This window comes from Struthio camelus, chromosome W (assembly GCF_040807025.1).
Source record: "Struthio camelus isolate bStrCam1 chromosome W, bStrCam1.hap1, whole genome shotgun sequence".
Lineage (NCBI taxonomy): Eukaryota > Metazoa > Chordata > Aves > Struthioniformes > Struthionidae > Struthio > Struthio camelus.
Genome location: NC_090981.1, coordinates 31,838,860 through 31,864,732, shown reverse-complemented (window position 1 = coordinate 31,864,732; position 25,873 = coordinate 31,838,860). Strand labels below are relative to the sequence as shown.

The 25,873-nt window shown below is 39.2% G+C and overlaps 1 protein-coding gene across 4 annotated transcripts in view; it reads right to left on the bottom strand.

The window, feature by feature from the left end:
• Positions 1–25,873, bottom strand: part of LOC104140155 (CMP-N-acetylneuraminate-poly-alpha-2,8-sialyltransferase) — a 63,687-nt gene that overhangs the window by 17,822 nt on the left and 19,992 nt on the right. For 3 of the 4 annotated variants that reach the window (XM_068925195.1, XM_068925194.1, XM_068925196.1), the window contains one exon: positions 16,697–16,990. The exons of the other annotated variant lie outside the window; for it this stretch is intronic. In XM_068925195.1, the coding sequence (XP_068781296.1) occupies positions 16,697–16,990 (294 nt within the window). The remainder of the gene's footprint in view (positions 1–16,696; positions 16,991–25,873) is intronic. 4 annotated transcript variants of the gene reach the window in all.

The following is a 25,873-nucleotide window of genomic DNA, read 5'->3' as shown; positions in this document are numbered from 1 at the left end:
TATTTATAAAATCATTTAACCTGTTAGGAATTCATTTATGCCAACAAGTATTGAGCCTCTGCAAGTGAATGTGTTTTGTCTTTTGTTGCACGGCCACTTAAACACTTATCTTTGCTTCAGCACCATGGAGGTCATCAGCTGGCGCTCATTCTAGCACACTACATGCCTTCACTTCAAACTGCCCTTCCCTCAACTCATCCACAAAATTCTTAAAAGCCAACCATATTTGCATGTCAAAAGAGGTCACTTTCAATTCATTTAGAGAGCATAGAAGAAAAACAGTGCACTGGCCTTTCTAGACTAGACCTAGAGTACATTTTACAAAAAAAAGAAAGCTAATGCAGACTCTTTCTGGAGAAAGGGTTTTCTTTTTATGGCAAATCAGCTCCTTCTGCAAGTCTGGTGGAAGCAGATATTTTTCACAGTGGGTGCTTCATTTCTACCTTACTTCTGAGCCATATTTGGATCATAACATATTCCTGGAATACAGATAATGGGGCAGAATACATAATTCTATGAACATATGTTAACGTTTCCTTCAGGTTAATTGATTCTGACCTGCTCAAAAAACTCTACATTTCTTCCATTGCTTGGGCCTAAAATAGAATCCACTAGTGATAAATAATAAAATTACAGCAATTTCTTCTTGTTTTACTCCCCACTCACATACTATAAATGAACAAGCTATGTTTACACTTAGATGATCAAAGTCAATGTGTCAGTATGAAAGTTCCAAGCAATCTATTTTTGATTAATATAGACTGAACCTGCAAAATAAATTAAATTTTTATTAACACTGGTTAAAAGTTGCTGGCATGAGTGGGATCTTTCTTCCTTACACTGCCAATACTTTAAAAAGACTCTGAACTCACAAACTCTTGTTCATATATTTCCCTCCTGCCTCATGAGACTGCTTAAATATATGGAAACTTTAAAGGTTAAGATAAAATCATTAAAAATAACAGACAACACTTGAATAGAATGAAGCAAACTTATTCAATAAATACCTTGAGGGTAAAAATGGTGATCAAGAAGCATGTATGTGAATTTATGAGGACTCGATATGGAAGACCTGAGATCTCTTTAGATGGTTCAAAAATCAGTTAATTCTTAGCTAATACTAAATAAACGCCACAATGTCTGTAGCAAAGTACAGTAGCAACGATGAGAAAACAGCACAAAAATAAAGCATTTGATTAACTAGGAAAAGTGTAGGACCAACAAGTTGGATAATAAACCCAAGCAACTATTTGTCATTGTTTTACAGTCTTCCTTTTTCCGTTGTCTCATTCCTTCTATATGAATTCATGGAAGATAAACGATTTTCCTATGTGTTAAGTGAAGCTACAAAATGACCCCATTCATTACCTTCCCATGACTTGTAAATGCATTAATTTAGCAAGTTTTTACTTTCTTCTCCTTCTCCCTGTCCTCAACTTTCTCCCTGCTCCAATTGCTACCCCTAGCAAGGTTATCACAAAGGCTGCAGGTGCAGCTACATGGAAGATCATGAGAGTTTCCTCATTTGTTTCAGTGAGGCTGGGGTTTCATCCAGAGAATCTAATGGGAATCTTTTCTCATGCCATGCTGACATTAATGAAGTAAAAAGTTTAAGCCCAGGTGTGCCCTCTGTTACACCAGTATCTCCCAATTTCCTGCAACACAACCAGAAAGAAACATCTGGTTGGAGCTTCATGGACAATCAGTCCGTGTATAAGCTGGAAGGGTATTCACCTCAGCCTTTCACGGGCTCCACAGGTCTCAGCGAAAAGTCAAGCTTTCTCTTCTTTGCTCCTTTCTATGTCCAGAAAGGGGGGGTGGGGAGGAAACACCCAGCAAAGCTTTGCTGAGCACAGCAGCTGGTTTCTTGGCTGGAACGGCACTTGCATCATGCAGTCTTGCAGACCTATGGAAATGGCTAGTGATAATAGCAATAGCTTTCTGTCACTCATGATTGGAGACAGTAGCTCAGATTCTCTGAATGCGCTAATACTAACGCTCATGACCGATGAACGTGCTAAGCGTAATGAGGGAAAGGAGCTGTGCTGCTATGCCCACGCACTTCTGCTAATGCACTTCAGTTACAGCAGGTCCCTGCGACTCCAGACCAGCGCACTTCTCCAGATCGGGGACCACAAATAGTGCTGAGCTGTACCCTTTTCCTTTGTGGTGAAACACACGCAAGGGACTACGTCGAAATCCCTAAACTCATTTTAACTGGTGAACTAAATCACACTTCAGTATAGATCTTTAGAGATTAAAGACTGGAGCACCACTACGCCCCCATTCTGCTAAATCTCCCATTCAACACGGGTAAATGATGCTTAGAAAAGTTAAGTACGCTGACCGTGCAAGCAAAAAACCTAAGTCTCTTTGTCAGGAAAAGCAGTGTTAGGTTTATGCTTGAGAAATACACTGGGCCCAATCCTAACAAACAGTTATAGAAGTCAGTGTTTATTTGTTACTGCATTTCAAGTAAGTGAGACTAAAAATATAAGTATGTTTTAGAGAGAGTCTATTGCTTTTTTCTCTCATATATATTTTAAATACTACTTATTTCCTTCTCTAAAAAGATTATTAGAATTAGCATGAATTAAATGGAAAGGATGAAGCAAAGGGATGAAAGGGAGGAAGAGAGAGATTACAAGAAGTGTGTTTTTCGTAGTTTGCCCAATAATTGCTGTAAAGTGGTAAAAATGATCCAGAATTTATGAATAAACCCCCAAAGTTAATCAAATGCAAAATTAAGATATTTGAGTCCATAGCCAGTAGCATACTTTAACTATAATAGATGCAGAGCTCAGCAGATATAGACCAACCTATAGACGTATTTTCCCTGGAAGTCAGTTTAACGATTTGGATAATTACCTGAAGCAACGCTGGACATTATGCAAGACAACTCTGTCCACAGAAAAAAGCTCTTTTCTCATGAAACGCGTGCAGAGGTCAGGGGGACGGCAAGTAAAGCAGAGTGAAAGTATGACTGAGTGATATGTGAAATGTGTTGTGTACAGTAAAACCCACCCTGAGGTCCCTTCCCGGGCTGGGCTGGTGCAAGGGCCAGCGCGCCCGCAGGGTGGTGAGTACAGCCCCGGGCAGGTGCCTCGCCAGTCGCTGAGGCTAAAACTGAGAGATTGGAGCCCCCAAATTTCACGTGCCCCACCAGGACAGCTATAGCAGGCAGAGACCAGGCAGAGCATTATATAAGCAGCCTGCTTTCTCCCACCCTTATTTTCCCCCTGAAAGGGCTTTTATTTTACGCTGCCTACCTCAGAAAGGCTATTCAAACAGCCTGCACAGCAGCTGAGGTCAGCAAAGCCACTGCAGCCAAGAAAAGAATTTGACCCATATCCTGCACCGTAATGATAGTTCCTCTGATAAACCCATGCTGATCTATTTGAAGGTTGTCTCAAACTCATAAAAAAAACAATTTTCCTGTTGCGTGACTATTACATGACTATTATGTGATTCTGATTTTGCAGATGATGTTTTAGCTACTAGAGAGGTTAAGCAGCAAGATGTTCTACCCTAACTTTGGATTTCAGTTTCACTTGAACTAACGACATGTAACCACAGGTTCATGTTAATCATGAACTTAGGTGCTTGGCTGAACTGTTCCCAAGGGCCCTGACTTCTTCTGAACAGTGGTATTTGTGAGGGCACGAAAAAACATTCATTCACCTTGGGCAAAGCTATTTCCCACCCCAAACATGGGCAAATGCAGGAAAAGGAATTTGCTCCGTAACAATACGGGAATGGGACTGAATGGGTGGGATCCTTTAAAGACACAAGCCATTGCTTCTCTGGGAAAGCCAGGTCAAAGAACTGAGAAAAAGCTTACAGCTTTTGTTTGAACAAAGATGATAATGCCAAGTAAATGTACTTCTGCAACAGAACTCCCCCACCCCCTAAATTTTCGAAACACTGTCAATGCTATAATGGCCATAAAAAAAGAAAATAAATATATGAGAAATTAGAATAAAATGCACCGTGTCCAGTATATTAAGGAAGTAAGAACGCAACAGTGGAAACAAGTACCAGAGTTATTAAATTCAGTCTATGTCACCTCAGAAAACCATGAAATAAATGATTAGATCCCTGGAATGTCTACTTTCCAAGTCTCCTATTCCCAAGAGACTGTTTTCTAACACCTTATGTCAAATGTTAAATTTGCCCTAAAAAGACAAAAAGACACGAGGATGGGGCATGCTGCTCTCTGCTGTGGCATATGAGCGTCTGGTGTCCCTGCAATAGGAGGAAATTTACCTAGAGGACCCCAGGATGAGGACTATGCCCTGTATCACAGAGCAACCTATTGACTGCACTGATACGTGAACCGATATTGAAAACTGCAGACTGTGAACTTCAAAGTATCTTCAGGATGCTCATTGCCCATTGGACTGATAAACAGTTTAAAACGGCTTTCAGCTTGTGCTCATCTCCCCTTGAAGGCTCAAGTCAATAAGGTCTAATCTCAGCTCCTGATAGATGCACTAAAACATGTTCAATGTTATGTTATTTGTTAGACTAACGTCAGTTATACAGAGGAAAATCTGACCTATTTTGATTTAATCAATACAATTTCAAGTCTCCCTTTTAGAGATTATTATATGAAATATCCATTACAGGCACTTAGATTTGATCAATGCAATGAATCAGAGCAGATTAATCAGATATAAAAGGTATTGATTTTACAGTAATAAATCCCACAGCTGTCATTGCATTAACCAGAAAAGCCAGGCTTCGCACAAATAAAAATAAAGTACTTCAGTAAATTAAGGAGGTAGAAATTGCTCCCTAGGATCAAGATTCCATAAAATCTTTAAACAGTTAAAAAAAAAGGTGCACTAAAGCATGTGCTTAAGTGGCGTGTGGTGAAGAACCTGACTGAATAGAAACAATTTGCTGCCTCACAACCCAAGTGAATGCAGAGCTCACAAGTGAGAGATCGTCTTACCAAGGCCATTAAATATGCAAAGCGCACCTCAGCAATACACAGGAGGCCACACGCTGCCATGCCAAAGGACCCGTGCCTTTAGAGAGAGACTGTTGCTCACTTTTCACATCCTATTAGGCTTTAGCTTCGCTGCAAACAATGCCAACAAAAATGCCAATTAGCAGCAATGGGATGTGAAAGGAGCTGTGCCAAGCCCACCAGCTGGTTTCACAAGGACATGTGCTAGACGGAGAAAAAATAATTTTAGGTCACTGCTACACTAGGTCAGAGGCAAATAGATGATACCTATGCAAAAGGCTCCAGATCCCACTACTAATTCCCTAAGCAATGATTTCCCAACAGAAATCCCTGCAGTTTCCAAGTAAGGAGATTAAAGGATGCTTTTTCTCCAGAAAGCTTTCCTATCTTTAGCTTGCTTTCTTCCAAGATCTGCCAATCTGACAGCTTTCTACATCGGCTTCTCTTTACTACTATTTGAAAATGGCACAGAGAGAAACATGTCAAAAGCCTTTGTCATGATTAGCCAGTATCTGTCAAAGAAATTTAGAGATGTGCACTGTCCGTTGTATAACTTGCCTTATTTTCTTACTGGGGGATTCATCCACTTTTAAACATATAACAAAGGCATCCAGGTGAGTAGTTCTCTACTATTACTATTGCTGCTATAAATCAAATAAAGAAAAAAGGAATGATGACAAATTCAAAACAAAACAGCTAGCCAGTTCAGTGAACTGTAAGGAGATTACTTTTTTTTTTTTGTTTTAAATAAGCTGTGTAGAAGTATTTTCAAGAATTCTTTCAAAAGGGAAGGGAATATTTGTCACTTTTTCGGTTAAAACCTTTAAGCAAAAACTGATTCGTCTTACTCAATGAATGAATATTAAGCTGAAAGTCATGGTATTTTGCCAAGGGCTTTACTAAGCTACCATGCTGTACCAGCCATGTAATTAATACTAATTTGAAGTGAGATCTGCAGTTTGATTTCAAGCTATTCAACTTTAAGTCATCAATGTCATAGAAATCAAGTGTGTTTACATATTGGCACATTTCCCAGATATTTCGTGCCCAAAACTTGTTTTACGTATTACAAACAAGTTTATAGAAACCGAAAATAAAAACAGAGAAAAGCACTATCTACACAGACACATCTCCTCTTCTCTTTCGCCTCTATGCCAGAGGATGAGCGTCATACCAAAATAGCAGCAACAGCTCAGTAATCTCATGATTTAAAACTAGAATGTCTCGGGCAAATTTGGCTCTCCACCACAGCCCTCCTGCATTACCTGTGGCAGGAAGGAGCCTACTCCTCTCTACAGTAACTCCCAGCAGCTTCAGCAGGAGGAAGGACAGATGTCGGCTACCGACAACCTCAGAGAGGAGATTTCCAAATGCACCAGCCAAATCTTCTCCTGCTCGAGCCCCTGCAGGCACACGCTCCAGGGGCTCAGGGTTACACATTTTGTACGGCCGTGGGGCTTCCCAGCTGGGGCCAGCACGCGCACCTCACCATTTAGAAAGGAGAAGATGCTGCAGCACTGAAGGAGGAACTCCTTGTAAGCACTGTGCCGTCAGGGCTTCCCCTCAGTGATTTTTAAGTGAGTGCTACCTCTGTGAAGGAAGAAAAAAAGTAAATGCTGAGATTACTTTCTGAAGGCTTCCTGTTGCTGAGTTGTGTGCTGTGGTCGACCTTCTGTTCCTTGCATCCTCTTCTACTCTGTCCCTTGCAGAGTGAAGGCCTCATTTGGAAAGTTCATGCCAAATACGAACCTTTCCAAAGGCCATGGATGAATGTGACATTATAGGAGCAATATAAAACAAATATTACCCTGCTGGAAACAGTGCCAATTTCAAGGCTGCAGCACTGTTAGCCCTTCTGTATGTCACGTTTCCTCTGAATCTAAGGATTTTGACATAAGCAGAAGCTGTGCCACCTCTTTGTTTGTGTGTGACTCCGATACACCCACTACTCCCTCTCTGCCAACACCTCTGGCGAGCACACCCATATTCAGATTGAAATAGGAAAAAAACAAAAAAAAAACAAACAAAATAAGCACCTCATAAGCCTCCAAAACATTCTGAAACCAGTAGCTGGGCTTGCTCTCAGTAATGGCTTGTCTCAGATCCTTTTGCAGGTCTTCTCTGCTTGCAAGTTGTAAAAGAAAACGATTACTCATTCTGGTTGGAAATTCCTCCGCATCCCACTGCTAGCCAACAAAGCGTGACCAAGTTTCAAGAGAAAAACAAGTGCTAGAAACAACTTTCTCTAAGTCAATCTTCTTTGACTACTTCACTAAATGCATGTTTCAAAGAAGGCAAATAATATGACACTTGTGCCCACTAACGAGAAAATGAAAAATGTAAATAAGCTATCTCCTTTGTGCTCATGAGTTATATCAAGGACGATTTCAGTACAGAAACATTGTAAAAAAAATTGTAAAAATAAAAGTAACAGTTTTTACATTTTACAAAGAGAGGTGATATTCTTAATTTTTCCTGTGGCCTCAGGCTCATAATGTGAATCTGCTCTCCGCGTTAATCTCCTGGACTGTCTATCCATGGGCACGGGAACAGCATGGCACCTGAGAACGGGATTCGCAGAAACCAGCTGGTCCTGAAAGAGGAGCGTGAGGCTGGATGTCCAGCAAGCCAGAGACTTCGATCTAGCCCGTGGAAAGAATATGAGGATAGGCAAGAGACTTAAATCCCACCCCCTCTCACCCCTCATGCACCTGCCATCTAACCCAGCTACAGGGCCTCTCCAACGCTGAAGAAGCACAACCCAGACCCCTCTCCTGATGGGTCAAAGCCAATCACCTTCTTTCAAAACATGCTCTTTGCTTAAAACTTTGGTGGACATTACAGCATTGACCAAACCACCAGGGCTTTTTACCACCCCAGCACCTGAAACGCAGCCAGGCTCACCATTTTTCTCACTTGCTAATTCACTGGGCCTCTAATTCTCTGATGCAAAGTGGAAAAGCTTAAGAAGCTTCCTCCAGGCTCTGAAAAGCTTATACTTGGCTGATTTAGCAAATATTTAATTAAATGCATTCCCTGAGAACAGGGAAGGAACAGACCCTTTCTCACTTACCCAATCGAGGGGTGCATCAAGCCCTGGACTCTTGACACAAAAGGAGATGGACCGCTTCCTCCGCTACCTATGGTCTGGAGCAAATGAATCGCTAGCCATGGCATTTGGTAACTTTGGACACAAAATACCTTCATTCTGCATAAGCCTTAACTTGAAGCACCCAAGTCTTCCCCTGTATTTGGACCCAGCAATTTTAAACAAACCCTTCAAAGTGTTCCAGTAGAAACTCATGTGAACTAAAAAAGTAGGCTAGAGACGATATTAAGCCAGACTGCTCCTTCATACTCTGACACCTACTACTGTTTATTCAGTTCCATAAACAATGCTGTGACTTGAAAAGAAGTAAAAAGTAACTGTCAGGACCTGCTGGCATCATCTTTTATATATCATGGTCACTCATGCAGAAAAACATTTCACACTTTGTTCTTGATCTAGCTCTGTTTAAAGTCAATGTGACAGCCAGAAGTGTAGTATAAAAGAACTACAAAAGGAACAATAACAGGTATGTACATCCATTTCTGTCTTCTCTCTTTTGTTTTGTTTTCTTCCTGAAAATATAACATAGATCTAAAGAGAAAAAAAAATCTTAGCCTTTTTAAATTTTCTTATTCTGATTAATTATTTCTTTCAGCAGATGAAGGGATTGATTTGGAAAAAGGATTCATAAACGTATACCTGGTATTTATAAACAGTACAATTTGGTGTATCATGACATGGCTATCATAACAGATCTCCCGTTTTACTGAAAAGTTCGGGTGGAAAGGCATTTTTAGTCAGAGCATTCAAAACTGTATGTTTCCTTATTTCCACTTGACCTCAATAATTAACTAACTATTTGAAGAAATCTGTTACTGGCTGGATATTCAACACAAATGCTCCTCATAATAAAAGTTCAGTAAGACCAAAAGTTAACTGCATACGTCTTTGAGAACGTAAATAACTCTTCAGGTAAAAAAAAAAATCAGAATTGTCTTTAATAAAAGTTTAACTTAGAAGCATGATCACAAAAAAGAAGTAAACCTCCTGGGACGTCCTCACACACACGTGTATCTTACAAGGCTAATGGATGGCTCAACTCACTCATCTCAAAACTAGAGAACCTACTTCCCATCCCATTAACACCATCGGCCCAATACTATTCTCGAAGGACTCCAAGTCCTCTCTACTTTGCTCCTCCAAGGCAAACTACGAAAGCCACATCTGTTTTATTCCTCAGCTGCTTAGCTAGAATTTTGTTACAGGAGCATAATATGGCCCAATGAGAGCTAATTAATTTCGCACACTTTGATAGTTATTCAGAAACATAGAAAATAACAGCTTCTATTCAAGAGAAGGAGAAAAACCCCTACAATTGAAAAATAAGACGACAGTGGCCAAATAGATGTCAAAGTAAATATTAATCTGAAAATATACTGTATGAATAAACTATGTGTTATTCCCTGCTTAGTTTGTTAAGTCATTAGCATCAGGCACAGTGCTGTTGCTCATGGTAGATAATTTAAACTGCAAAAATCTGAAAATAAGCAATTTCCTTACTATTTTTCTCATGACTAATTCTGTTGTTCTCCTCTAGTTGAAGCCTGAAATTTAACCTTAAGAAAGTAAGTTTTACAAATTCTAATTATACCTATTTCTGATAACGAGAAGCAAAGCAGACGCCACAACATGAGGGAAGGGGAAAAAAATTATCACCAGATAAATAAAAATAAGAATAAAGGCTGTCTGGCTAAGATCATGACCAGACTTTTCATGGCCCACTTTGCCGAATGTATCAGGATTGAGCCTACGTGACATAAGCTGCATAAAAAGCAGACAGTCTGGTGCACATTGAATTTCCTCCCCTCCCTCCACTGTTTTAGCCAGGTTTGCTCCCATTGAAAAACTGTTGCTTTTGCTCGAAAAGTGACCTATCTTGCTAAATCTTCCAGAAACCACAAGAAAAGAGGAGATTTTACTTAAAGGAAGTGAAAGACTACGGCGCGAGGCTTTGAGCCCAAGGAGAGGCTCCCGCAAGGTGCGGGTCCTGCAGCCGTGCCTGAGCTGCGGGCTAGGGCATCAACCCCAGAAGACAACCTCAAGCCTCCAGAAGGGACTGTGCTACCAAATTGACTTCCTTCTTTTCCCTAACACCTTTAGGATATTTACCTCTACCTCCCCTGCACTGATTGCATGGCCAAAACCTGCTTTTTCACTCTACTACTCCCCTTCCAGTCATCCAGTCTCCTTCTAGCACCACCTCCTCCTCTCACATTCACAAGGGACCCCCAAGCTCCGGAGAAGGACTAAAGACTTGACACAATATGTAAGTTCTCAAAATCCAAGCTAACTGGCATCCCATTTGTTTGCCTAACTTTGCAAACGCAGCCAGCTCTACTGAGGTGCAAAATCAGGACAGGAGGGTAGTGTACTACAAAACTTCTATTTTAACATCCATATATCTGAAAAACAGGAGTGTACTCCATTGGAAAGTGGACAAAAGTGTGGGGTTTTTTTCCCCTCATACTTTGAAGACTTTTATGACATGATTGGAAAGATACAGTCATTTTATATTTAATGTAACATTTGACTCTTTGCTAAGTGACCATCATTTTCATTTTTTTGTTTCAGCAGTGATTATTTATTCGTCTATGTAGTCCAAACTGCCCTTGCTGAAGGAATATATTTTAGCAGTAAAAAACGAGTAAAGTGTTAAATAAAAAAAAAAAGTGTTTGCACTATTGATTGCTCCCAGCAATTGTATTTTTATTAGCACAGAGCTGCTGGAGAACTATTTGACTTCTGCATGTTTGAGTTTCTCAAAGTATTTTTGCTGTGCTTCCCACAGCGAAGGACACCGGAGCTGTGACGAAGCTGTGTAAAAGGTTACTCCATTCAAAACAACAGCTGTTTGCTTTCACTAATAAAGGAAAAAGGAGTCTGCACTGAGAAGTGACCATAAATAGGCACAGCATACTCTTTACTCGGGCAAAACACCGATTTCAGTGCAAATGCGGCCATACTCAATGCAGGATCAAAGTTAATGTTGTTCTTTCACAGGCTGTAGCAAGGAGGAAATAAGCTTAGCGCAGGGAAATCCCTTGGGACGCCCATGTGCTTGTTCTTTACTCAGAAGACTGGAAGGAATCTCACAAGAGGCAACGCCAATGATAGAGCTGCGGACTGACTAACAGTTCATGGGACGGCTCCAAGAGGAAACGAGGCCAAGGAAACACGGCTGCCACATTACGATGCGTGTGAGAACTTCGGTTTGTGGAGTTGCAGCAGGAAACATGAGAAAAGACTTCTCAGAACACAACAGCACGCCACAAGAGCATAGCACGGGGGCGGTTATTCCTCCTCAGCAAACGTCCTGGGAAATTCATCCGTGGGAAGCAGGGGAAGAGCAGCGCGAGGCACTGGGACTGAGCACTGGCCTCTGCCTACGGCACCAGCAACGCCACCCTCCAGGCCCCTCTCTGCTCTGTACCAGGGACTACAAGAAAGGCTATCCAGAGCCAAGAACATCTGTTGGTCCTACACTCAGTGCTGGCTGCCTACCATCACTGGAAGTAAAAACACAAGACCAGGGCTCCAATCGCAGCCAGCGCTGCTTTCGTTCGCCTGCCGCTCAAGGCGTCTTCTGTGGGAGCTCTGACTCTGTTACTGAGACTGGACTCTATACAGACACTGTCCGCACCTCAAAGGCTATCATTCACTTGGAAATTGTTATTCAAAATAATCCTAATGAAACAGTTCAGCATGAAATCTCAGGTCTATTAATAAATCAAGGTTTCTGAAATTTGGTGTTTAATTCAATTTATTTTTTAAAAGCTGTGTGGTCTGCTCATTAGAATAACTTTATAATTAACCTTCCTGCTAGTGGCATTAGAGAGCAAAGAAAACCTTTTAATCAATTAAGCTCTTCATTTACAGGTTCTGCTTCCATCTTGAACACTGTTAGGTATTGATTACCTCAATTATTTTGTCAATAATGTGTGCACAATTACGTTAAAAGTTCCATAAAAAAGCTTTTAGAAACACTGCATGAGAAAGTCATGCAACTGCTCCAAAATCACGTTCAGAATCCCAGATGTTAAGGGGCAATAACAAACTCTATGACCAAAAAATACAAAGAAAACGTGGAAAACCAGATTATCAGATGCAATCACCTGATCTCTTGGACAAAAAACTGCCTAAGTCAAAATCTGAATCTGAAGGCCGCTTAAGGCTAATGGTTAGAAAGGTAATTACCATCCTGGACTTAGTATTTACAAAATCTGTGTTCACAAAACTTTGAATCCCCTGAGATTTTAGAGAAGTAGCCATCACTCACAGAAGTTTAATAGGGCATGAAATCTGCAGAAAAGCAATCTCTTTTTTGAACACCACATTACCTTTTTTATGACCCAAAAAGGGCATAAATGGACAGAAAAAAAAAAGTTTTTCAAAACGTCCTCAGAATATAGTCATTATGCTACTATCTGAATAAGAGCAACTCCCAAACCCTGTGGGCTTTTTATTGCTTTCATTACAAGAGAAAGAACAATTAGGGGAGAGAATTTCACTGCCATCTGCAATTGCTGCAGAACTGCCCTGTTTGTATGTAAAACAGTACATAATTTGGCCACACTTGATCAGAACAGCAGTCTAACAAGACTAATGTCCTGTCTTTAGAAATTGCCTGTGCCTTATGCTTTAAAGAATGATGAAGGAAAAAACTAATTTGCCTGGACAATTTGGCAGTATGGTTCACAGAAAAAGAATAGGGACAATCCTTTCCAAACCTTATGGCCATCAGCCTGCACCCTTTGGCGTTAAATCTCTTTATTACTATTTAGCACGTTAGGTTGGAAATATAAACATTAGTTATAAAATCATTTAGCTCACAATACCCTGTGTTTTCTTATTTTTCATAAAATTTTAGGTGCATTAAATCAGAGCGCTCTGGTCATCAATTTAAATTTACACTGACAAAGGACAAAGTGGGCTTTTTTTAAATGTTGTAAGTTTTTCAGGATAGATACCACCTCTTTCAGACATTTTTCAGCCCTATAACACGGAATTTTTTATTTTTAGGATATGAAGACTTGTAGCTGCAATGCAATAAGGTGTTCAAGTATCAAATAAGACCCTCATTATAGCCGGCAGAATGGACATGATGTAGTCCTCAAAAGGAAAAGCATCGTGATTGCATAAGTAGCAATGAGTCTGTTATCTCTACAGTATAAAAATCTCTGTCTTCCAGTACAGCTTAATGGCCTCTTTTAGCTTATTAAACATAAAACTGCACCTTTTATTCGTCTCCATCAGAATATGTTTTCAACTTCAGGACACTACTTCAGTAGATCCTCCTGGTATTATGTCTTTGGCAGGGTCTAACAAAATCTCAGTGTTTCGGTTGTTATGACTTTGGAAGGATTTCAAGAGATAAAAAGCAACATAAGAGCCACACTGACTTTCCTGACAGATTCTTTTATCATTAAGGTCTAATTTAAAACAGCTCTAACTACCTTCATATAAATTACTATTTAATGCAAAATATGCACACTCAAACAAAGAGTAAAGCCGTATGGCCTTTGGAAATATCAAGGCAAACAAAGGGAACAAAAGAGGGGAATATTTATCTATATGGAGGTTAAATGGAGTTTGGGGACACTGCAAATACAAGAGAGCGCTTGCAAATGCTACAGTCCCATGTGCATGCTCTATGCTTTTATAGATTTTAATGAAAACCACTGAGCTACATTCAAGGGCAAAGACAGGAAATGCTAGCAAGGCTGGCATCCCACAGAGCAAAGGTTGCACCCGTAGCGTACATGCAAGTAATTTCCTCCTGTAAAATAAAACACTCTACAAAAAGCACTTTTTGCAGTTCAGCTTTTCTTATGATTCTTTCATCAATATCGCTAACTCTGTTTCCTCTTCTGGTTTAGACAGTGAAAGATGTAGCACAAACCCTGCACTCTCACAGCGAGGCAAGTGTGCTCTGCTACCCTACGAAAGGGACTAGATGCTCTGGACAGTCTTACTGCATGCTTTAACATGCAGCTTTGTGGGCAGGTTTTCTGCTTTCTCTTCTCATCCAGCAATCTTTAGATTCACTTTATTGTATCCTTCCTGTTTTGCAGCACCTCTGGTCTCTAATAGGTTATCACTGTTTACTTAACATGCTCACGAAGACTTACCCTAGCAAGTACAGAGTACTCAAAAGCATCCAAAACTAATGTTATACAAAAACAAGTTCAGATTCATAAAACAAGGGGAGTTTTATAGGAGTTCCTTGTAGAAAATGTCTCTTAAGAGGTTCATATATCATTTTACAGTGGATTTAAAATAAAAAATGAGCAGATGAACAGATAACTACACACAGAATACCGTATTATGAAGTTTTCCCTTAGAACTAAGTGTGTGGGTAGGTAAACTGCACACACCAGTTTAAATGGCAGCAGAACTAGCTGTCCATTTGTTTCAAACTAGAACTGAAGTTAGCAGCTGTAACTCGCTTAAACTTTCCCAAGCCTTACTCTTCCAAATGGGCTGATCTCATAAGCACATTAGGCAGCCTTAAATTTTACTTTATTTTTCAAGTTACTTCATTTATTTATAAGGAATATTAATTTTTAGCTCAGGCACATTTTAAGAATAGCTTTTGCTTACCAATTTCTCATTTTACGCACCATTCTACTTGAAATATAAACCAAACAAATCTTAAAGATGATCAAATCTGTACAGAGATTATATTCTTTCCCTAGATTTAATTTCGCTTTAAAACAAATTTCATTATTATGTGCTGGTATTTTAAGTCTGCCTTCTAAGAAATTTAAAGAATATTTGTTCCAAATGTTTTACTTCTAGTTGCGTCACTTCCAAATTTGACTCATGAAGACGTACTCACTCTGTGCATCACACTTTGTAACTCAAGAGCTAGACCAAAGATAAATTTGACTTGTAATTCTTGACGTCTTGGTGCGTTTTATTCAGATTATAAAAACAAATAGTACAGAATACGTGCTGACATTGTGCCACCTCCCGCAAGAGCAGAAAAGGGAAGACGAGGTGATTCAGCACTGAAGGTTGAAGAAGGCCTCAGGCTTAGAGCACAGATTCAACAGGCCAGCAAATCTGTGCCGCTGCATTGTACGCTATTGCTAGGTATTATCTAAATTTTCAAAAGCAAATAGCAATTTTGATGGCAGAGCTTTTGCTGCTTTTCTTTCAGAGAGACAATGTGAGTGCTAAATCTTTTTTTAAGACAAGACGCCCTGAAGGAACCTCCAGTTGGCCAGCTGCAAGACTGCGCATCCTGAATTACCATTCACTTTGGACAATGTTGGCTAGATTTAGCAGATGGAAATGAGAACTGCTATTTGTAAACTGAAAGTGAACTTATTTCTTTTGATTTATACACACATGCAAAGACAACTGCACCGGTCTGGGTGCTCTAGGCACTTTGATTACTTGAAAAATTCAAAACATTGAAAGCCCAAAACGTAACTGAAGTGTAACTGAATAACAAAACAACCCTCTACCAGCAAAACAAACAACTCGGTACAAAATTTGAAAAAATTAAAAATTCTGAAAGGGACACCTTTTTTTTTCCTCCAGTGCCAAAAGTGTACCATATGAAGGTCACAACAGTTAATCTGTTTTGGCCACAGCAGAAAGAGGATACCATATTCAAAAGCCCTAATAGCTTCAAAACCAATGTATGTTAGACTTCATTCTCATCTATTATATTGGGGCATCAGTTCTAACAATCCCTCTAATCTTCTCTCTGCTGATGTAACAAGCAATTTTTCAGACTGGTATTATAGTCATTCACGGTTGCACAAGCCAATACCAATACTTTAAAGCATCTCTCCAAACCCCACAAACAGACAGCACAGTTCAAGGAACACCAGCTGAATCGCTTCACATTGCGGTAATTCACCTAACAGGTATGTATTGCACCACCATCATCTTCTGAGTGCTTTTTAGCTCTAAATACTCTAGCCTTGGAGTGACAACAACATGGAAAGCCTTCCTCTAATAGTCATGTTTGACTATGACGTTGAAAAAAGGGCTCCACACTAAACACAGATGGATATTTTTGAAAAACAATTGGCTACATGAATGCTTTCAGTGATTCTGATCACTTTTTTGAATTGTCCAAGCATCTGCCCAAATTCAAAAGGCCTGAAAAGCCCTGGACAGTTTGGGAAGGAGCTGCGTATTTAGAGATCTGCCAGATTTCTTCATTATTTACACAGTCGTTACCTAACACCCTCTGCTTTATAGTTTTTTTTTCTCCATAGCCTTGCCCAAAAGAAGCCATTTAGCACTTTCATTGTCCTCTGGTGTGCTAAGACTCCTACGTATCCTCTGAATTCACTCTGTTTTCTCACCAATTTCTCATTATAATGGCAATAAAAACATTTTGTACATAAAAGTGGAAGCGAAAAGTTATAGCGCTAATGCATTCCAGTTGTTTGCTTTAGAGCAGCCTAAAAGAGTGGACGACATTTATTACCAAACAAATTTACTTCATCATAAATGCAATCCATTACGACAAGAATGGAAATACCATGCCCCTTTTAACATTATGCTAGAGCTTCTTTCTGTCTGCTAGGAAGCCTAGTTATACGAGTCCCATTGTGCCAAGGACAGACCAGTCTTTTCCAGACACTTACCCTCTGACAGCATGAATAAGTCTCAGTGATGGATAGGCGGTTCGCACTTTCAATTTATTCTTAAGGATTAATGCATTAACCCACTCCACATGCTTCTCTCCGCCTTTGACCATGAAAGCAGGGATCCAAAGGACACTGTCATTCAGCATGGATAGTCTATGCACAAATTTTTCTCTGTCACTCTCATTCCGAAAGCCTCCAAACGCTCTTTGTACAACTGATGGGTTCATGGTAATAAAATCAGATTTAGCTCCCACATCTGCAGCAAACTCCACCACAGGAGCTAGATTGCACCTGAAGAGGAAGAAATTAATGGAAAAATGAAAATAAATATGAAACATTAACTCAGAAAAATGTATGCATGAAAGAAAAGCTGAAAAATGAACACGCAAGCCCATTTCAAACTATGTGAGAAAAAAATACCAGTGACAATAGATGTGATATCAATCACATAGCATTTTACCTAGCTTGGACACTCTTCAGATACATTTTTTAAAAATATTACATTTAAATAACTCTGTGAGAAAGACACTTTTCTGTACATTTGAAAATCATGTCATCATGCTTTGAAAAACGCAATGCATCAGTCGCTAGATAAGCACTTACGAGTAAGAGTATGCCTTCTAACATCTATTACCTTTCATTACTGCTCATTTGTCATCAACGTGTTACCATTTCATGGGAACAGCTCACATTCTTAAAACCATGCCAGTCAAATAAGTATTTAATAAGTCAATACAATATTTAAACATGATCTACAAATCAACTTTAGCCAATGTTAAATGGATTTTGGCATTTTAGATTATCAGTGCATCTCATCAGATGTTTTGACATTAAGTATTTTCATTCCATTTTGAAATTAAACGTTTGAAAAAAGCATTCATTTTTTTTCTTTTTTTCTATCATTTTTCACTTTTAAATCTTGTTTAATTGGCAGGAACCTTATGCTGTTTTCTAAGCTTGAGTAAAAAGCCATTTCAAGCCTTTTTCAACCAAAGTTTTCATCTCTGTTATATAAGCACATACATACATATATATACAAAATAACATATATCAAGATAAAAGGATGTAGTTCTTTAAAATTATAATATGCATTACATTTTTGCCATTAAGAGAATCTTTCCTAACACAACCGTGTTTTCTAAAGTTGATAACACTGAAAATCGTTCTGGAATGTAAATGATTTAAAACTTTTACAACAAATTAAATTCCCCCAGTTGATTCAACACAAACATGCACACACTCCAATATCAAGGTATCAGATAATTCTGGGAATTTCTTGTTTGCTTCTTGTTTCAGCAGTGGTTTCCTAATTTCCACTGTGAAACTTTTTTCAGCAAAAAATTTTTTTACAAAAACCTCATAACAGGCATTTGGATTAACAGGGTTCTGAACATCTTTATGGATTGCTATCCTGAAAATAGTAAGGAATGTATCTCCACAACATTGCCATGAAATGAGGTGCAGAGATATTAAGTGTTTTGCTCAAGGTCACCCAAGAAATCTGCGATAAAGACTAGAACCTGTTTTCTCAGTCCCAGCTATTCCGTGGGGTGAAAGGAGATACGAAGTTAGGTCAGATCCAGGCCCTGCAACACATTTGCATATTATTATAATCCTAATCTAATGCCTATTTCTTCTACAAATCTTTTTGAATACAATAATCTCTACTTTTACTTAAGCTTATGCACCAGAATCTCCTAATAGCCACATTTTCATCTGATATACAGAGCCGAAGTGAACAGGACAGTACCAGTTAACATCAACTGATAATCTAGTCTTGGATGATAATGTTACTTCCTCAGACCATTATTTTCATTCGGTAATTATCAAGTAAAGAAGTGGTCCAGGTCTTCTCCAGAAATAAGTGTTCAGAAGACTATAAAGGTTATATATTCCTAAGAGAGAAAGTTGCCTGAGTTTCTGATGACATGCGGGCAGACATAAGCTTCCTTAGGAGATGGTTTCACGTTCTTCAGTATCTTTACACTTCTAATCCTCAAACCATCTGCACATATTACAGGCAGCTAAGAGTACTATCTTCTCTAAAGTGGTAGCTAGGGCACAAGCAAAACTCCTGTTAATTTCTATATCGGTTTTAAACATTCTTTCTTAAAAATGTAATGCATTAACCTAGAAACTGGAATTGTCAAAAGGTTTGTACTGCAGAAAATCTAAAAAACAGACTTAAAATCAACCAGTCAAATCCAGTGTGTTACTGTCACTTTGGAAAACGACTATTTTAAACCCTGACTTCTCAACGTAAAGAAGGATTTCTGTGCAGCAGGAATTTTCAGCAGAATCACATGTATATGCAGATGGTAGCATCTATTGCTTACACACATGAGACAGGGCTTGGCATTGCAAATCCTGCTCTCCCTGTGCGCGACTCGTAGAAGCACCTACTCATACAAATCATTGTGTTTAAAAAGCTGTATGCCATATGCAAAGTGTGCACGTATAACTTGGGCCATATGGCTCTAATATGATTCTATATGTCTTTTGACAGCCTATTCCTGATCTGTATCAATGCCTGAAACTTTTTTCAATTCGAAAGTTTATGTAATTAGAAAGCAGCATCCAAGCGTAATTTTCTCTAAAACCTTAAAAAGAACCATCACAGGCATACTAAATACAAGCAACGTCTATTACTGCTTCATCAGCTACATACTTAATATCGAAGGCTGTATTTTATAAAGGTTTACCACGTAAAGTATCTAGCAATATACATTTTTAACATGTGGCATTTTCCGATTTCTCAAGTATAATTTAGGAGCAATGAACAGTCCAAATGCACTCAGTGACAATGGAGTTGTCTGTGAAGAGTTATTAAAAATCTTAGTCATACTTTTCATGCTTTAGTGTCACAAATTAGACATCTGATTGTAATGTTATAGGCAGGTAAGGTATTTTGCTTTCCAAATGCTGAGCACCTCTTAGCATTTGATCTTTTAAAAATTCAAGCATATACATATGTATTACTAGCAGTACTCAGGTTTGAAATAATGTGATAATAAAGCACATCTGCACGTTGAAAGGCTCCATTTTCAAAGAAGTAGCTCACTAAGGCACTGCCAACATTTTACTGTAGCAGAACACTGCCATAAGACGCATTGCTACAGTAATACCCAGCTCTGTTAAGGGAATAAACAATACGATATTAGTTGTAGTTGGCCAAGTTGTAAGAATAATAACCCTGGTTACAGCCACTTCCAGTTTTCCTAGAGGTTCCTTCCTTCAAAGGATGATTCCAGTGCTCGTTAAACCAAAAATATCACATCGCCTGTTTGCTTTACACTTATCTCTAAAGTAGACAAATACAAAACATCTGCTAAAATCTGCCAATTAAAATTAGCACATTCTTCAGTAAGGAGTAAATGGTACAGTTATTTCCAAAGTGTTTACCTGTTGGTTTAAGGGTTTAGTGACCGACCCTAATGCTTACTCTGAACTGCAAGTACCAGACAATATTTCATTTCTAGATGAGTTCTAGAAAATTTTATAGGAAAAAATCTTTCAGGGTATCTTTTTTTAAAAAATTTTTGGAAGATATACGGATAATAAAATTACAAGGGGTTAAACAGAATCACTCAGTTATCCATGCTGTTCAAAGTTTCAGGAAAAAAAAAACTAATAAGGACCTTGAGTAAAATTACACATGTGCAATCTTGTAAGCACGTTAAACATCTACATATATTTATACAGGCTTGAACATGTTTGTTGTATGTTCACCTCATAAAACAACTTTTTATCATCATCTGCATGTTCTTACTTCATGGAATAAGGTTTCTTCCCAGAACTGAGCACGGAGCTTATTAGCAAAGACAAGCTAAAACTGAATGCATTCTTGTTATTTTTTCACATTTGTCTGTACACACCATGGACCTCATGACATTCTTCCCTAGCCATCAACCAGCTCAGGGATTCATGATTCTGGTATTTTTCAGAAAGATCCAGATTCTAAACCTTGCAGTAGTAATCTCTATTGAGGCCTTACTTCTACTCCCAGCTATCCACACCTGAAACATATAAAACTAGCTATTGCATATTTGCATATACACCTGAGTATGTGTAAATAGCTTTTGGTACCAAGATAAAAGCTTTCTGAGCTTTTATCTTAGTCTCTAATGCATCTTTATGCTATGCTATAGCTGCACACGGTTGTTGGAATTTAAATTTTTTTTTTTATTTTGGTAGCAGACAGCAATGACCTTCTGCTATCCATCCTCTGGCCTCTCTCAAGAAAACACCCTAATCCGAGACACCCATAAGCATATATCTAACTTTATTCATATTCTTATTTGTCATTAAGTCAAACTAAGGAGCCTATCTCTGAAATAGGCACTGCAATATCCTTCCCTGGTTATACTCTTTAACTCCAGCTCTTTTGGGATAAGGCACAGAATGCCAAAGACATCCACAACTGGGATTAGGAGGAAGGAGCAGTTCAGCAGCGAGGCTTTGCCATTACAGGCACAGCACACAGCAAGGAACTTGCACGCAGCAAGTGAAACTGTACCTATCTTTTAATGAGATTGACGTTGCTAAATCAAATCCAGAAGGAAAAATATTTGAATACATAAAATAAATATATCTATATATACTTTAAAATATATAGAATATATTAAAAAATGACATTTATCGAGCTTCCTCTTTCTGACATGCCGCGTTACTGACACCTTGCAAATATAAGGCTGTTTAAAATTTGACTCCACAATTTTGTGCAACAGACTACCACTACAGATAAATCCTTTCTGTCTGAAAAACTTCAGCGTTGCCTTTACCTTACTTAACCTGGAAGCAAGAGGGCTACAGGTCCAATCGAAGCAGGACAGGCTTGACTCCAAGGTTACTTACTATTACTGAGAATACGTGAACAGGTTGGAAGTAACAGTTGTATATAGCACTGAAGATTGACTTCGGCATGTAAGTAAATAGCTGTAAATATGAGCATTGAGAATGATCTATCACATTATATAAAGGCTTGTAAAACACTCTCTACCGAGCCCATGCTATTGACTGTTTACAGAGGAACTAATGAAATATGGATTTCCCCAGCAAAATAAATTTTGCAAAGACTGATGGGTTTCGTTAGTTCCTTTGTTGTTTTTTCCCTTAAAATTCTCTGCAAGTGTATTCTTTGAAACTAACAAGCTATTTTTTCTGCGTAGTTTTTTTTAATCAGAAGCTTTAGCTCCTCTTTTTTTTTTCCCTTGCATTAAAATAGCAAACAAACTGAGTCAGTATTTACTCCCTTACTCTTTCCAAGCACTCTTTCTACAATAGAAGTGTTCAGAAACTGGTCTTACGGTATAAAAGATTTGGCAAAGTTGGAGGAGGCTCTTAGGACAAAATCTAAATAAGTGGAAAGGTTTACAATCTATGCGACTGGTAGTTAGCGGAGGCAATACTAGCCTAACTAGTAGAGGGAGAGTAATGATTAACAACCCCGCATGAATGCAGCTGTGGTCACCCGGAGCAGCGGGCGTTGCACCCGTTACCCCTCCGTGAGCAATCGGGCAGACGGCACAGAGAGCGGGCTGATCGCCTTTTCCAATAACATGGCACTAAAACAGCAGACAAGAACAAAAGTAAAAAAAAGTAAGTAGCTCCAAAAAAAAGAAGAAAAACTGACAGCAAGAGAAGACAGATTCTTCTCAGGTGAGCTATCAGCCACGTCATACGGAGGGGAACGTTTCTGATGTAAGGGGTGTGCTTGCGCCGAAGCAGCACCCGGCAGAGGTGCGTGCCTCTGCCACCGGCAGTAAGACCAAGGCAGTACAGCGGGAACACACGCCGCTGTGCCATCATCTGAAGGAGCTCCAGGGTAACTAAGTAACTATTACATACACAGTCAAAGCAGAAAATTAGCCCATGTGTGAAGTACTGGCCAAACACACCTAGAGCATACATTATTTTTTGGAGAGCAGGGCTTAACAAAGTCATGAAATCATGTTCATAAAAGTACACTCAAATGGGAATTCAGTTATTCTACAGAGCTGCTGTTGGACTTGCTAGGTCACTCATAAACATACAACTCATCTATATGCACACACATGTCCAATATGTGATCTTTATGGGCCAACATCTCGGTCTTCTTTTTCCAGTTAATTTTAAATAAATGCAATGGAAACTTGCCTGAGTAAAAGTGATTAATTACTCTGTTCTATTTTATTTGACATTGAAAAATAAAAGAATATTCTTCATACAGTAATAATGCATGAATTGCCCTCCAAATCTGTATACTTGTTAATCCTTTAACAGTCTGTGTACCTGAGGGTTACAGGTTGAAAGAAATGTTTGGAGACCAATGTAAAGCCCAGACCACACAGAAATGCCGTAAAAGTGTGCTCTCTTTCATTAACGTCTCCTTGTAGAGCAAAGCCAAAAATATCCAGCACACAATATTAACCACATGTGCTCTGAGAAACCAATAAATGAAGATTAGTTTGTTGCTGGAAGACTTATACATTTAAACTAATCTGAAACATAAGGAACTAACACAACTAGTATCAAGAACATAAATTCTTCTCCCGAATAGCCTGCAAACTTTTAAGTTTAGATTCACATTCAGACTCCTGTAAGAATCAAAACTGGAATCGCGAATTCCAATTTCCAAAAGATTCATCATGTTTAAAAAAGCATCTGGGTGGGGACCTGAAATTCAAGGCTCAAGCACAGAGGAGATTTCCAACTGGAGCAACTTCTACCCAGACAGACAGCACATCACCCTGACACCTGCATATGTGTAGCACGTCACCTCACGCCCTCCTTCGAATGAAGGCGTGCAGCAGCAGCACGACTGCTTTCAGGTGGACATTCTCGCCCCCCGCCCAAAAATGGGCATTTGCTATTAAAAACAAACAAACCAACCAACCTTGCAAATGATCAGCAAAATGTATGTATTCTAGGATGTTCTGTGAACTTGTGGGGCTCCTGATAAAACTAGAATTGCTTCACATTAACTATATGAGTGTGGATTAGCAGGGAGTCCCCTGACACACACCCCACTTCATGCCTGTTGTTACCCTCAGGGCGGCACAGCCGAGAGTCTCTCCCGACAGCCGTAAGCTGCGTCTACACTAGCGGCTCGGCTCCAGCAGAACTGCGCATGCTAGTCCCACGCGGCAATCACCCCTGTCCTTTCTGATGTGTCATTTCACGTACACTGTTCCTGACTCCATATCCCCTTTTCTAACCCCTGTCGACATGAATCCTGAATTTATGCCTGATTTCACTTTAGTAAGAAGATGCATTTTTGCAACATCACCTGCTAATAAGCTTCCTTACTTGTTGCTCCCCAAACCAGAACTTCTACCCGTGATCATTAAATTCCTTCTTCCTGACATCTTAACACCAATGACTGAAATGCAAGTTATCCTCAATTGAGGCAGCACAGCGAAGTGACAGAGAAGGTCTAAATGGCCTTAAATACTTACTTAGAGACAGCAGCAACACACATGATTTACATCTTTATTGGGAGTTCTTGCTGCACCATTACCCATGAATTACTGAGTTGTTACTCTTGTTTCCAATACTGTTACTTTGACACCCTCATAAAGAAAGAAATTTATATCTCCGAAAGTTTGCTGCATACTAGGGGGAAAAAGAACTACAGCTGTGAAATATTGAGAATGAGATTTTAATCACAGAAAACGAGAGAAATGGAAAGAAGTAGTTTCTGGAATACCGGTATCTTTGCTTTTTCACGTGCATGTACACGCTACTCCTCATAAAGGGCTTACTCTACAGGGCAGTTCTCATGGTGCTGTGGAAGTGCTGCTGTTACGGCATGGAGAGTAGTGCTGCAATTCCCTGACAGCAGAAGGCGTTAAATATTTTTGATTGTACTTTCAGTAAATTCAGGCAAAATGACTGTTTTCATTGTTTTGGAGAAGCACTTTGGGGTTGTGAGTTTGGAGCACCCCAAAAAAGCGGCAATTTGAACATGTCCTAAATAGTAAGTCACACCTCTTAACCAGACAACGCAGTCAATGAAGAAATGGATTAGTGAAGCAGGCTTGCTACAGAAGCAGTAACTTCTGGGAGAGGAGGCTGCAGTTTACTGCCCGCTCTGTCTGCGGGGGTTTTGCCGCATGGGGGAATCACGCCTGCTGTGTAATCCTGAGTCCTGGCTGCTTTACAACTTTCTAATCAGAAAAAAAGGTTAACTCTTTCCTGCATTAGACACTGCTTGGAAAACTACTAAATTAAAATATCTGCATTATGAGAAATAGGAAATTAGTAACTTAAAAATGAAATTTTACCTACACTTCCATTTTTTTTTCCTTGTAGTGTAATTATAACCCTGTGTAACCCTGTGAGCTCTAGATTTGGATGCTCACAGGACATCTGTTTAAACTAAGAAACCACTTTACTTATACGGTTTTTACAAGTCACCCTTTATTGCCAGTTCCTTAGTTTTCTGAACATAGTTTGGGCCAGCCCTGACAAGTTCACTGTCCAACTTCACTGGAAATATCCAATAGCAGCCCTGATGCTCCCCCTTTCTCAGGTACAACAAATCACAGAGCAAGATCATCTGGAGACAGGAGCCTTTTGGCTTTGATTCCATTTTATATATTGTAACAGTTTGTAGGAAGAAAAGAGGGAGAGGACAAAAAAAAAAGAAGAGCTATCATATTTGAGAGTTGAAAAAGGTCTAATGAGCTACCAATGAAGCGTTCAAATGGTATTTTTCAGGTAAGAATCACATCTTGAAGGAAGGCTGTAAGACTGGCAGCTTCTCTTTTGGCAGATCTGCTGGCTCTGTGCACCCAGTTCTACAGTTACAGAGGTTATGCTCCAAGTAAGGCATATTAAATAAATATTTGGATATAAAAGCTGATACTTACAGGTCACTACTAAACAACAAAAACAAAACAATCCCAGAATACAAGTGCAGTAACATCCTAAATCTCATGCTTCTGACAAATTTGTGAACATTTTCCCTATTAAAAGAACAAAGCAGAAGAAAGAAGATATAGCAGCTTCTCTGCTTACATTCTCTGCTTACATGTTAAAACTGTTTTATTCCATGACTTTTTTCCTTTTTTTTTTTTTTTTTTTTTAAGAAAAGTAACAACTAGAAGGGCCTGATGCATCTGCAGAATCTGGAGACACAGAGAAATTCAAACTGTTCCGCTGAAAGCAGCAGCTGCCACACCTCCACGGCAT